A 14,135-nucleotide genomic window follows, 5' to 3' on the forward strand; every position below is an offset into this window, starting at 1 on the left:
CAGAAAAAGAGACCAATTCAATAGATCAAGTTCTTCAAGAAACATTTGAATTTTTAAGACAATCGAGCCAACGTTTTTAAATTCCATAGACAAGTATACAATTATTATTCATAAATATCACTGAGAATTCAAAACGTTTCACTTCGAAAGTTAAAATCCATTCAATTTCAAAGTCATATGTTACTGGACTATAGGATGAACGTTTCTCACAGATATCGAGAATTGTATTGTATCGCTTGTTTTGAACTGTAGGCTTGATACAGAAATCGGTGGCGCTTCAGACCACTTAATCGAAGAAATGTCAAAGGTGAAGCCCGCACTTTACACCACACTGCAAAAGTGTACCACTCTGAAATACGTTCAAACTTACAATAGCGTTACGATATTCCAACCAATCTCAAAGTAAGCTATCAAAAACCATCGATACGCTTCGAAAGGAATATGAGAGAGAAAATCTAATATATCTAATATCCGACTAAGGATGCGTTTGCATAATCTACTCGATACTTTATATTTTCAAAATTCCTTCAAAGCAAATTTTCTAAACCATTCGATTCAAGCTAACACGAAATTCGACCAAACGAAATTAAGAACACACCTAACTCTGTGGGATAATACGTTGGTATAATCAGATTAAAAGGCATAATCGTGTAGTACTAACTAATTTCCCCTAGTAGGTGTTCACTTAATGCTAATGAACATCACGAGAGAATCAACTAGCGGATTTAATAACCGCCGGATCGAAGTGAGTGTTATAGTTAGAAACACGCGCAAAGAAGAAGAAGAAAGAAACCTGAAAAGAAACACGTTCGATCGTGCAGCGATCGCGATGAAGACCTCGCTCGACTTTCCGCGAGGCCTTTACCATTTAATCTACACTCTGCATCAGACCACATCGTGTATCGCGTAATTCTTTTCGGAATTAAATTCTGATAGATAGTCGCATTAGTTTGCAATAAAACAGATAGCTGTATTTGTTAAGGTGGCTATCACGTTTTCCGCGATACGATATCACGTGCGATATTACTTACGTTACATCACGTTTAACCGCTTATCAAGATTAGTTACTGATAATGATACACAGGAGCACCTCGTACTATCGTTAATAACATATTGCTTGTTATTAATTAAATTAACGAGCTAACGAAAGTATAATAATAATTCACGCCCTTGACTCAATAACCTCCGATGAATAGTGTACACATTGGCACAAACAAGTACTTGTACCCGACAAACTCGTCGTCGATGAATCCTTACTAACTCTAAACGTTTAAGAAACGACGATAAACGATCCTTGAAATATCTGAAAAGTACTCGTACGTATCTAATAACATACCTACAAACGGAAGGTACGATCGATGTTACCATATGCTACCGATGCAACCCTCTCGGAGGACAATTAGCACCAAGCTCGTCCTTGTAACAGAACATTCTATTAATTAGGCCGGCCCTGGCGTGCCCATCCTTCGTCTTTAACGTATTTATCGCAAACAGTCTCTTGCTACCCAAGATCGACCTACGTCTAACTTAAATCGTCCAACGCGTTTCCGTCTCTACACTCTAATCCTAATGAACGACGATCCAGCGATCGAGTGTCACGAAGGCGACACGAAGACGCTGTGTGACTCGCAACCAGTGCAGCGGTTCCAATCAGGAGTACTGGTTGACAAACTACGATAGCAAGGGAAAGAGGAACGGAGAGGCAGCTACTTACCTTGACGAAATGCAGGTTCTCCTTGTCGAGAAGGAACTCCATGGATTTGTGTGGCCGTTGGTTGATGGTGGAGGCGGCGTCGTCGTCGCGGGGGCTCCTGTGCGAAGCGGCGACAGGCGACTGGGGTACGTGGAGGGCGTGCTCCGGTTTGGGTCGCGGGGCGGCCGAGGTGTGATTCAGATTGAGCAAACTCCTGGTCTTCTTGCCGGCGGTGTTCGCGGAGACGGAAACGGCGGCGGCGACGCTGGTCGTCGTCGTCAACGGCACGGCCTCGTCGAGGTCGGTCTCGAGCAGGCCGACCGGGCGCTCCTGGGCGGCCTGCATCGTGCGGGCTTTCGCCATCTCGATGGCCGCCGGATTTCCAAGGTCTGTGGCCGCGCGTCGGCGCGACGAACACGCCGCCGCCGCCGCCGACGCGCCCGTCGACGATCTCGAACCCAGCGCCCCGACACGGGGCGGCTGCGGAGGCAGGGGCGGCTTGCTGGACACTGGCGCCCTCCCGTTTGCGCTGCGAAAAGCAATATAGAATTAATCGCTTTCGTGGTTTTTTCTTTTCTCGAGGTCGGTTATATCGCGTTTTCCTCCTTTCGATTTTTCATATGTAGCGGAAAAGGCGGCTGAAACGAAAGCTTCGTTCGGAATACAGCGAACTCTCTCTCTCTCTCTTAACCGGCTCCTATTGTCTCGGTTAGATTAGTCCGATTACTCGAATTGAAACGACTAAGATTCGAATGATTCGAGCAACGAGAACAAGAGTAGATACACGAAAGTGTATCCGAAGTCAAGTAGGTATGTAACAGGATCACGCTGTTTTATAGTTCGTACTTTCATACGCTATCGTATAGCATTCCTTAAAATCACAGTTTGATTGAATCATTTAGTGTTCGCATGACGTAGCGTTACGGCCAATATATTAATAAATACGGTTTTCGATGCGTGAAATCACTGAAAAGAGAAACTTCTCTTCCAGAAAAGAATGTGAAAACGGTTAGTCTTGAATTTTATAGTTACTTAGCTTGGCAACTTCGTAGACTTAATCCTATGATTCCTATTTTTACAACACCGAGTAGTTTATTTTCTCTAAATTCGTCATTAAAATGTATTACTAATTTCATGAATTGACAATATATAACTTATTGTATGAAATTATTGTAGATAAAGTACTTTCAGATACATCGTATGACATGTTTCTAGATAGTAATTGAACAAGATATACGGATTTAATCAAACTTGTCCGAACTCATCGAAAATATTTACTTTCCAGGGGAAGCTTAATATCAAAGACTTTTCGAAAGAAAGGAAAATATTTAAACATACACAAATCCAACGTTCAACATTCGGTATAGTTTCAATCCACTTGAATGAATCGCAGGATTTTCTCAGAAATAATACAGCCTTCCCTCCGCAGAGCTAGGCGTGTTGCGGAATCGTCGATTTCCAGAGTCCGGAAAAGTCGATCGCGGACGCGTCAATGTATGCCGATTTCGTCGTAACTTCACAAAGAGAAACGTGCAGAAATGTCGGTGAAGCGAGTCGAAACGCCGATAGCATCGTCCGTCGACGCTTTAGAAAATTGAACGCGGATAATTGGCCCGAAAGCGGGTTTCGTTGCGTCGAGCTGATATCACCGCGCGTATAACACTTTCCCGCCGCTTATACTCTGCGCTTGGCTTTGAACTTCACCGAGCTATGCACACACGCGTTCCTTTGGTTCTCTGGAAGAGTGCGCGGCGAATTCGTAGCAGCTTTCACGCTATTCGATCATCAATCACGCGGCTCCCGTTACGCGGCGAAGAAAACGCGGAAGCGAGCGCTACGCAGCACGGCCGCGGCGTCGCTGCTCGCTTCCAAGCCGCATGCTCGTTTCGCTCGACCATTCCACGATCATGGACCACTCTTCTAACGTTTCTATAGAAGTACGCACATTGTGTGCCGACTCAAGTCTTGTTTTACTGGTTTCTCGGTGAAGCTATTTGATTGAAATCCTTGGGAGATTATACGTATAGTCGATTTTTGGGGGAAGATAATTAGCTTGTTCTAAACTCGGATGCTGTGAAGCAAGAGAAATATCTGATCTAAATTGATTGTTTGAGACGTTGTGTAAATAAAAGGCGTCGCGAGGAGATCAGTGAAACTTTAGTAGTTAACGAGATACGTAATAATTATTTTTAAACTCGTAGTGAGTATTCAAATATTTCGGTATTACATTCTAAACGTTTTTCCTTATACAGGGTGGTTGGTAACTGGTGGTACAAGCAGAAAGAGGGTGATTATACGCGAAAAAAGAAGTCGAAAATATAGAATAAAAATTTTTTTTTTAATTTTTTACATTTTTCCATCGAGACAACGATCTACAGTGAGATCCGTTATAACGAGACGTGATAAAGTGCACGCGTACCGAGCGAAAATTCAAAGTCGATTTTCTCGGAAACAAAGCCTCAAACGAAAAATTTTTATTCTATATTTTCGACTTCTTTTTTCGCGTAGAATCACCCCCTTTCCGTTTGTACCACCAGTTACCAACCACCCTGTATATTTCTTGATATATGTTGCTTAATTCTTCCTATACCATCATATATTAATAAATATATACATATTCATAATATTCAAACGATACATTTTTTTATGCTTTACTTCATTTTTAGTGTAAAAGTTAAAGAAGGGTTCATTCTTGCTAACATGTATAATCCTTTATTGGAAGCACGACCATTGTTTTGATCATATTATGAGTTAGTTACTTTCCTTAGAAAAAATTGCCGGTCACATTTTTACAGACGAAGATTCAAACGTTTAAGTGCGCACTTATGCATTCGAAAGAACGTCTGCGATTGGCCGACACGACGTAGAATGGAGTGGATACTTAAAGTCAAACAGATCCAAATCGAACGATCGCCTCAATTGCTCTCAATCGTTCCTCTACACCTTGTTCTTTTTCTGTCTGCCCAGGAAAAATCAAATCGTCTTCTCGGTGCACGCATGGACAATGAGCACGCAATGCGTCGACCTTAACGCTGTATTCTTGTTCTTTTTTTCAAACGAATAAAGATAGGTACAGATTAATTTTACCTCTGACTGTAGTGGAATATTTACATGTATTAAACGAAATAAAAATTCAAAATGCCTTCAGAAATACGTTACTTTTTTAAAACTCCCGGATATAAATATAGTACTTATACTTAATTTTTAAACTAAATCTCAGAAAGCTCGCGACTTTATCTTAGTTCTATTTCTACGAAGCAAAGAAATACCAATTCAGTCTGCGATTTATCTTACTCCCTATCGTTTTCCACTCTGATTAAAATGGCATAGGCACGATAAAATAGTCTTCGATGAATGGAGCTTTTATACTCTGCGTTCAAACCAAAAGCAAAGAGTTGGGAAATAGATACTAACAAGTATCACGCTTAAATTTTAAAACAACTTATTTCATTCATTTTTATGAAACACTGAGAAACATTTCAGGCGAAGCAAATGTACACACCCCCTGTTAGATAAAATGAATCTACTTTATCACTTTACAAGCATGTGTCATTCAAAGCTGATAATCCTTAAATATAAATAATAGCGTCATCCTCCCTAAACTTTGACCTATCACTTATATTCCTATTGTTTTAATTCTTAAGACTTTAGATCAAAACTAATTACAACCCAATGTAATATTCTGTCTTAAAATTCATCGATCCGGCTTTAAGGAGGAAAATGAAAAATGAGAAAGAAAATAAGAGTAGACAGTAAGAACTCAGTTCGTGCGAGCACGTTGATGAATCAAAAGCGCGGACATAGGCTCGGAACGAAATAAAAGAAACAACAGTCGATCGTACCAGATGGAAAAACATCGAATTGCAATGCGAACGGGTACACAACTCGATATCCCTGTGATGCAGTTTCATTCTTGCGGCACGTCGCGTTATGAGATCATATTTATAATCGTGAACGGGGCAATGATGGAGAATCGTCGAATGCCTTCTCTAAAATTAGGAGATGGTCGAGAAATATTTTCGAAATCCTCGCGCCGTACCAGTTTCGAATTCTGAAAATATCGCGCTCGAGAACCGACGAGAAAACATCGTAAAACGCGTATTTTCGCCTAACGATATGGAAGTAGATTGTGCACTCGCTGTTTCCATCGAGTCTATAACAATTTAAAGAAAGATCGAAACTAAGACAGAAAACGTGAAATGTTTGTCCGACCATTTGATATAAATTGCTTTTAGCTGTGACCGATTGCAGAAAATATGTCTTAGATTGCCGTTTGACGTTTCATAGCGAATATGGTAGAGTAGAAGTGAAAAAGTTTGCGCGTATGAAAATATATATTCTACGCGTGACGTTGTTCAAAGAGATGGTTTCCTTCACCCTGCTATATACATATGTATGTATTTCTGCTCCGTACGATGTCACGAACTCGAATCATGCGCTCACCAACGAGCCTATGGTTAAATATATACCCGTATGCATGTAGGTGTACCGGCCTCACGAGTCTTATTAATCTTATTTCATTCCAGCGGCAGTCCGGAAGTCGTTTGAGGTGGTGCGATGCCTAATCGTTTGCTTGCGGAATTCTCGTCAACCTTTTCTGCTTCTGTTCTTCATTCGTTACGTAAAAGAGCATAGATAATATTTCGATTGCTTTCATTCCCTTTTCTTTTTAGTCGTTTGTTGTCAATATTCGTTCTATACCGTTCTATTTATTAGATTGTAATTTTCCTCAATGCATGTTTTACATTTGCGAGAGTCTCAGAAAGATATAAGAAAAAATGTCAACTTTCTTTAAACTTCGAACCCAAAACCTTCTTTTAATCATTTCTGTTAAAATTTCATTTAACTAACTATATGAAACTCAAAATAGTTGGAATGGAATATATTGCTGAGTTCAATTCATCGTAAGATTACGGAAGATAACGGTTACTTAAAGTTGTACAAACTGTAAGGTTTATAAGAAAATCACTCTCAATTATCCTATGCACTTCGTTGAATGAACTGTACTTTCTTAAAGCATTATTGGATAATTTCCAACTTAAAAGAACCCATTATTAAAACGCAAATAGAATGACAAACTAATGTTTTGTTATTTAATTATTTATTTATGTACACTATATATTACTACTAGATACGTAATAAAGGTGATCTGAAACAGAATTTCTCTGTTGTAACTATTCGCTAGAGATATATATATGTACGTATGTATACATATGTATATGTATATATGTATGCGTATATCGCGCCGTTCAGAATGTGAGAATTCGATTCATTCGATTCACAAGGTATCTCGAACCACGCGTAATGCAATTTTGATATTACACAACATTACACTGGTGGTATCGAGTTTACTTAATCGCTACAGAAAGAGACAGCGACACGTCACGATTACTCAAGAGCTCGATAAAGCGTAGCTTTGAAGTCACACCTTGAAATATACCATAGCTACGTTCGCAGAAACGCAACAGATCTCTCGAAAGAAGATTCAGCTATAGCTGAAACGTGGCCTATTTATCCAAATTTCGGCCACGTCGTTCCTAAGGCGTTTCCAGAATATGAGAAACCCGCTAAAAACAAAGATGAATCTGACTCGATTCTTAAATGTCCATTTGCAATAATTCATCGGGAACAACACGTGCGACGTCACGCAAGCATATAGCTGCCGCTTGTTTGGTGCAGACCTTTGCCAAATGATTTGAGAATCATAGAATTTAGATGTTTACAAACGTTTACAGAAAGAATGAGTTTGAGCAAAAAAATGTTTAATATGGAAATGTAAAGAATGTTCAAGTGATTATACAGAACGTTAGAAAAGAAAAATCCAAGTCTATAAAATCATATGTAGTATTTAACGAACGCAGTAAATGTCTCTATTCAACATGCTTCTGAAAGCAATTCTGAAACAGCTGCATGCTGTATTAATCTCTGTACGTATTATATTTTCCAATTAATGTGAAACGAAATTTAAATTTTTAAATCGAATCTCTGCTGAGGGATAGATTCACTGAACTGATCTCCTGACCTGAATGTTCTTTGGGATTATTTTTGTGGAAATACTTGATGATTTTAACGTACTCGTCATTGCTAAACAACGTAGTAAATTTATAAAGACGACATCACATAGAAAATGTATGTCGCGTAATACGTGAAGAGTATCTGAAAATATACGTAATGTCGATTCATTATCCATTATTCATTAATCTCGCTTTTATATATATTGAGATAAAACTTTTTTTTTAAGCAAAACAAGCTATTATTAGAAAATATACTCAGCGCATATTTATTATAAATCTCAGGTACATGCATAAAGTTAATGAATCATTAACGTATACATTGAAGTATAAAATTTTACATTTTCATCATCACATATACATTCGAAGAAAAAGAACGCACTAGTGAAAGAGTGACCTAACGGAATCAAAGTGGAGCTGGAAGCGCACAAAAGAGCTGATTCGATGAAATTTCATGCGATAAAACGAATGTTCGTAAAAACTAAACAAGAGGGATCGGTTACGCCTGCTGTTCCGAGAAGCTGGCCTCAATATGTGGATCGAGTAATGGAGGAGTTAAGGCAAAAACCAGCCAGATAGAGAATACCACGCGATCATTCGAGGGATTTTTTCCCTAAAATTTCTTTAGCTGAAGCAAACGATACTGAATGAAGGGAACAGGCCGCTTGTGCGATCATCGTACTACGAAGGAAATGAATCGTTAACGAACAAGGGTCGTGATGGAGATTAAGATTAATTGCCGGAGATATCAAATCGAACCCCGTGATGCTCCGCAAAGTATGTGTAATACACAAATAGGATGCGTAATTACAGTGCCATTAGAACCAGCGTGAATTTGTTCAAAGTTTAATTACAAATCTGTTTTGATTGCTCTTAATCTTTAACTAACAGACGTTGATAGAAACTTTGTAATTTCTATGATAACGACATTTTGTCCTCGTTTCTCCAAAAATCACTCGTAAATTTGTAAAATATTCAATGTTTGTTTTGCATTCTATACAATTCTTAACGCCAACTATCCTCGTCCTAGAAAACAAAATATTCGTTGTGACTTTATGACAACCTTATGTTCTACAATCATCGACTTAATATTCGCACGAATATTATGTCTTTATTCTACCGTCAGACGACAACAGACTGAATAAACACTGCCTGCTTTTAAACACAAATACGTTGTAACTTGATCGAGTCCAAACGATTCACAGTTTATCTCTTATTCTATCGGTAAGCCTACGTATCTAAAATTTTTAATAATTGGCTTTGCAATTATCTCTTCTTAAACAACTTATGAGAAAGAATATCTGATTTTTGTGATTTGTTTTATTCGTACTCTTGACGATTGTGCATGAAACGCTCTGCTGAATTCCTTAACTCCTGGATTCTCTTAACACCCCGTATTCGGCTTCTATGAATTATCGAGACGCTCCGATCCTCTGTCGCTGATTCTTCATCGAGGTTCCAGGAGGGAAATGCTTCGTTAGAAGAAGAGGGATACGATAAAGGTTAAACGACGGCGTTTGCTGTTACAGAATGCAATTAGATCGAATTACGTTGAAACGACACGGAATGGGGAACGGGGCGAGAGTGAAATCCGATTAAGAGAAGCGAACTGGTTCATCCATGTGCTCGCGCGCATAGGGGAAAGAAACGAATCGAAGAGGCCGATGGTCGGAATGTACGCGCGAACGAGAGTGAAATTTATCGAACGAACGAGAAGCCTGATGGAGAAAGAAATTAGAGACGACGATGCATGGACGAGTCGACAGTTGATAAACGGTGAATAAATAGCAGATAGATTTAGCACCCCGTTGCGGGACGTCACCAAAAGCGAGGATCAACCGTCAGTGAAATTTAATTCGAATGGAGAAGATCTAGAAGAGTGGGTGGAGCGTTACCCTGGCAGCTGTTCGCCGGCTCTGACTACCATTACGAAAACTTGATTAGTATCGCTGACCTCTTTTCCACCACTTGCTTATTAGAGAGACGTATCACGGAAATAAATTCCGTCCACTGTTTATGGGTATCTTAACACATCGTTGATAATCGAATAAAAACACTCAATAAATTTCAATAACTTTGTCGCTATATAAGTAATTTAAAATAACCGTTAGCAATGCTATTCTACTAATATCTAAAAATATATTTCTTTGCTATTGCGAGAATCAGTAGTAGTAATCCAATCAGTTTTGCACAATACCAGTACACACACATCATCACAGTACATCGATCAGCGGCGACAACACAGCAGGTAGAAACAGAAGGCGTGTATTGATACGTATCAAATTCCTTTCATAATCCGCTAATTATGTAAGACACATTACGTTATAAACTTGCGAGCAACGTCTGCGCGATTTTGCAGCCGAGATTCGGTTACAGACCACGAATACGGTTCGCGGACGCAAAGTTTATTGTTGTTCGCGTGCGAATACCTCCGCAACATTCGTCCGTTGTCTTCTCGTACAATGTACCGGGAACATTAAATAAACGATGGTATTTAGAATCTGAAATGGTGCCGACGTATTTTCCACCGGCCGAGAGATAAATGTTTACATATAGAAGCCATAGAAGGTGGCACGAACCGTGATTCATGTTACCTCTATATTCCATATACCCGCGCGAAACCGTGTAAACAATCGTTGAGGTCAAAGTCAACGCGATCGACGCGCAAAGCGATGCCCGGTGCAAATAGAAGAAAAACGGGAGCGACGAATATATTCACGGTCGATGACGAAATACGGCACGATTTTTGAAAAAGGTAGATCAAACACTCACCTTATAACGGAGGGACTTCGTTGAACGTCGGCAACAATTCTGTCATTGCTGCTGGTGTCTACTCTGCTCTCCGCAGCTGTGTTCTGGTCTTGTTTCTGCCTTTCCTCTTCGGTAGGATGCAACGGTATGATAATATAGTCCGGCTCCTTTTTAACCTTCTCCTCGGTCACCTTCGCGCGATTCACTTGGCCGATCGTATCACTTTTCTTCTGCACCTCGGATCGCGGCACTTTCGATCTACCACTGAACCGAAGCCTCGAGAATCGTTGGAGAAATCCACCGAGTCCACCCTTTTTCCGCTCTTCCTTCACCGTGGTCGCGGACGACGCGTCGACGACCATGTTCCGCTGGAATCTCGCCGCCGATGGCTCTGTTTTGACGATGGGTGCCGCGACGAACGGACGCGGTGTCGTTGTGGTCGTCGTGGCCGACATAGTCGCGTGGCCGTCGTGCCTATCGTCTACGCTAACCGGCGCAGTTGTTGCCGCCGCGTTCTCCTCGTGACGTTTGTCGCGAACACCGCGATGATTCGTATCAACTGCCACGGCCACCGCTGGATTCCCACTCCGTTCACCGAGTTCCAGGCCGTCGCTGTTGCTGCTACCGTTGGGTGGGGGGCAATGAACACCATGGACAGTGTGTCCCCTCGCTGCTTCCGTTGCCTCCTTCTCCTCCTTCTTTTGCTCTCTCTCGTTCTTCTCCACTTTGTACTGCAACTTCTCCTCCTCCACCTCTTTCTCCTTCGTAGCCTTCTTCGCAGGAGCATCCTTTTCCGCGGCCTGCTTTTCCACTACGACTCTCCACAACAGTTCTCCATTGTTTCTACCGTTGCACGACGAAGTCGATGATAATCGACTCGTCGAAGAACTTTCGTTTTTGCCGCCACTTTCGTCGATTTCGAGTTCGACCGCACGATCCTCTTCCACTGGCCGATAATCCACATAACGGCCCTCCTCCTGTTGCTGCAACCGCACGATTTTTTCCGGATAGAAATCACCGATGAACAACCTTTTCGAACAGCTCGTCTCGTTCGCTGCATCTTGATCCGTGTCCTTTGAAATCGCGTCCGCAGTCGCGGTTTTATAGGAAGCGTTTGAATCAACATTTTCACGTTCCGGGGTTAAAGGTTTCTCAGGTTTCTGGACGCTTGTTTCCTCGCATCGTACGCCCCCCTCCAGGCTGGAAGTTCCTACGGGTTTGGTTTCCAAGCAGGGTAAATCTATTTCGTCGTCTACTAAAACACGGGCGTTAGAATCGCCTCCATAAACCGAAAATGGATCCGAGTTTTTTTTTATCTGGCCGAAAAGCGTTTCCTCTTGCTGTTTTTTGAGCCGCTGGCCCAGCTGATTGATCGGAATCCTGGTGAACGGAGCTATCGAGAACTGCGTGGAAATATTTTCCGCGGACTTTGAATATTTCCTGGTATCCAAATACGGCTCGCTGTAGCTCGGTAGATTCGATGTCGAGCTACTACTCATTTGCTGCACCAAATCGGAAACTCTGAGCAGCGAGGATCGTCCTGAAATCGATTCCTCCAACTCGTCGCACGCATCCATCCGCTTGAATCCACCTTTGGAACACTGGAGAGCCTTGATGTAGTCACACTGTTGGGCCAGCTCGTAACTAGCGTTGTTTGACACTCGTTTTCGTTCACTTTTCAGCGATTTTTCACCATCGTTACCAACCTCCTTACGATATTTGTTCGATCGGAAACTTCTCTCGTCGATTTCGAATTGCTGAGCCAACTCGTAGCTCGCGTTGTTCTTTACCTTCCACGGTCGCTGTCTACCGGAAGGAGTTCTCTGAATACCATCGATACCAGATAACGTGTTGGCGTTATTCGAGGTAACTTCCACGGCCTCGCGCTTCAACTGCTTGATCGCTGCATCCACCGAATCGATGTCGTTCTCCATAGCAATCGCGATATCGAGTATACAGTTGCCCGGATCTTGCGTCTTCACCGTTGAAGGTACTTGTTTCGTCTCTCGTGGCTTTGAACAGTGCTCTCCTACGCATTCCTCGTCCTCCTTCGGCTCTTCTTCCGCTTCCTCGCGGTCCATCTCGCCATCTACCATTGCGTTCTGCGAGGCTTGCGTTCTGACCGAGCTCGATAACGAGTTCTTCGCCTGTTCACTCTTCTCGCCTCCGTTCTGTCGAATTTCCTCGTTGCTTTCCAGTCGCTTCTTACTTTCAACAACGGAGACTTCCGCCATTTCGTGATGCTCGTGCAAATTCACTGGAGAGTAGCGTGTATCATCGTGCGTCGTGTGGACGCCGCAGAGATTCAAATCGACGGGCACGCTGGCTACCCTTGTATAATTCTCGAACAAATTCGACGTGGATACGAAGAAGGTCGCTCTGGACGAGGATGCGTACGCGGCCAACGAATGTGGACCGTGTGCGGACTCGGTGACGCTGCTAGGCAGACTGGGCGCGCTTTGAGATTTATCCGTGAATCTAAAATTAAAGCACTCCTCGTTGCTCCACCCTTGACGCTGGTGCTGCTCGTGCTGCTCGTAACTGTGGAGCTGCTGCTGCAGCTGATGATGGTGGTAATGATGATGATCGGCGACCATGTTGTTACGGCCGTGCGCCATATTGCCGGCTATATTTAATCTAGTCTGCAACAGGCGAAACGAACTCGACACAGCCGTTTGGCCAGATTTCAGGTCCAGCAGTGCGTCCCTTTTCGACTCGACACCGATCTCTCGTAGGTCGATCGTATTCCGATAATCCAGCGACGTCGCGTAGTTGCACGCCGAATCGCCGAACACCATCAGCCGATCCTCCAGCTCCGCCCCGGATCGATTGTCGTTTAGCATACGATCTTCTTCGTCAAGGTCCTCGTCGCCAACGTCGTCTTCGTATTCTTCGTCCTCGTGCCAAAAGTCCCTGAATCGTGTGAAAAAATCCAACTACATCGAGTCTCTTCGACTTAAGTGTTTATGAAAGCTGTTCGATTCTATGGAGAAAAATGAAAAATGAAATACTCAAATTCTTTTTTAACTGACAGAACGGTAACTTACACAAGATTTCGATATCAACGTATCTTTTTTTTTTCCTAATTTATTTTTTCTAGTGGAGTCGTAGTAAGCGTGACACAATGAGATAATCAGGATGAAACATCCACGAGCGTCGTTTTGGATCTTCCTCGAATTAAAAGTAAAAGTCAAGGAAATCTATTAAGGGTCGTGATTGCGGAAACTTGGTCAATAAATGAGGGTCATGTAGCAAGCTCTCGAAAGTCGTTGCCAAGGAAAACCTACGATCATCTCTTGACAATCGCGAAACGAATCCAAGTCGATGGAGGGCCTCGTAACAAAAAACACCCTTGTCAAATTTGTTGACTTCTTAGATAATAAAGCATTGGAATAGTCAGAAGATAGATTTACAGAATAATGGGATCGGTATTATGAAAATGATCTATATCCTAACTGTATGAAACTTTGAATTTCAGTTAATTTCGTTCCAATAAATGGAGTTCGGGTAAATGAAGCTTCATTATATTACTCCTTCTAAAGTACAAACTAATCGTTATAACGAAACACGAATATTCTGCTGTTTGGAAAATCTCCTATACATATAAATAGTCATAATTTCCTGTTAATTCAAACAACAGAGGCAGTACCGTGGCATGAAGAAAACTCCGACCGCTTGCC

General features: G+C 42.0%; 1 protein-coding gene and 2 long non-coding RNA genes across 11 annotated transcripts in view; 2 read left to right on the plus strand and 1 right to left on the minus strand.

Annotated features, from left to right (window-relative positions):
• The window catches only part of LOC126864671 (uncharacterized), a 73,749-nt gene that overhangs the window by 41,563 nt on the left and 18,051 nt on the right, over window positions 1-14,135 (minus strand). For all 9 annotated transcript variants that reach the window (XM_050616219.1, XM_050616222.1, XM_050616221.1 and 6 more), the window contains exons 5-6: window positions 10,477-13,368; window positions 1,715-2,222 (exon numbers count right to left, since the gene is read on the minus strand). In XM_050616219.1, coding sequence (XP_050472176.1) covers window positions 1,715-2,222; window positions 10,477-13,368 — 3,400 coding nt within the window. The remainder of the gene's footprint in view (window positions 1-1,714; window positions 2,223-10,476; window positions 13,369-14,135) is intronic.
• On the plus strand, window positions 2,231-4,555 carry LOC126864691 (uncharacterized). Its single transcript, XR_007689301.1, has 2 exons — window positions 2,231-3,054; window positions 3,125-4,555. It is a non-coding gene; the product is annotated as an uncharacterized LOC126864691 (long non-coding RNA).
• LOC126864689 (uncharacterized) lies at window positions 13,353-13,967 on the plus strand. Its single transcript, XR_007689300.1, has 2 exons — window positions 13,353-13,493; window positions 13,556-13,967. It is a non-coding gene; the product is annotated as an uncharacterized LOC126864689 (long non-coding RNA).

The sequence above is a fragment of the Bombus huntii genome, chromosome 4 (genome assembly GCF_024542735.1).
Source record: "Bombus huntii isolate Logan2020A chromosome 4, iyBomHunt1.1, whole genome shotgun sequence".
Taxonomy (NCBI): Eukaryota; Metazoa; Arthropoda; class Insecta; order Hymenoptera; family Apidae; genus Bombus; species Bombus huntii.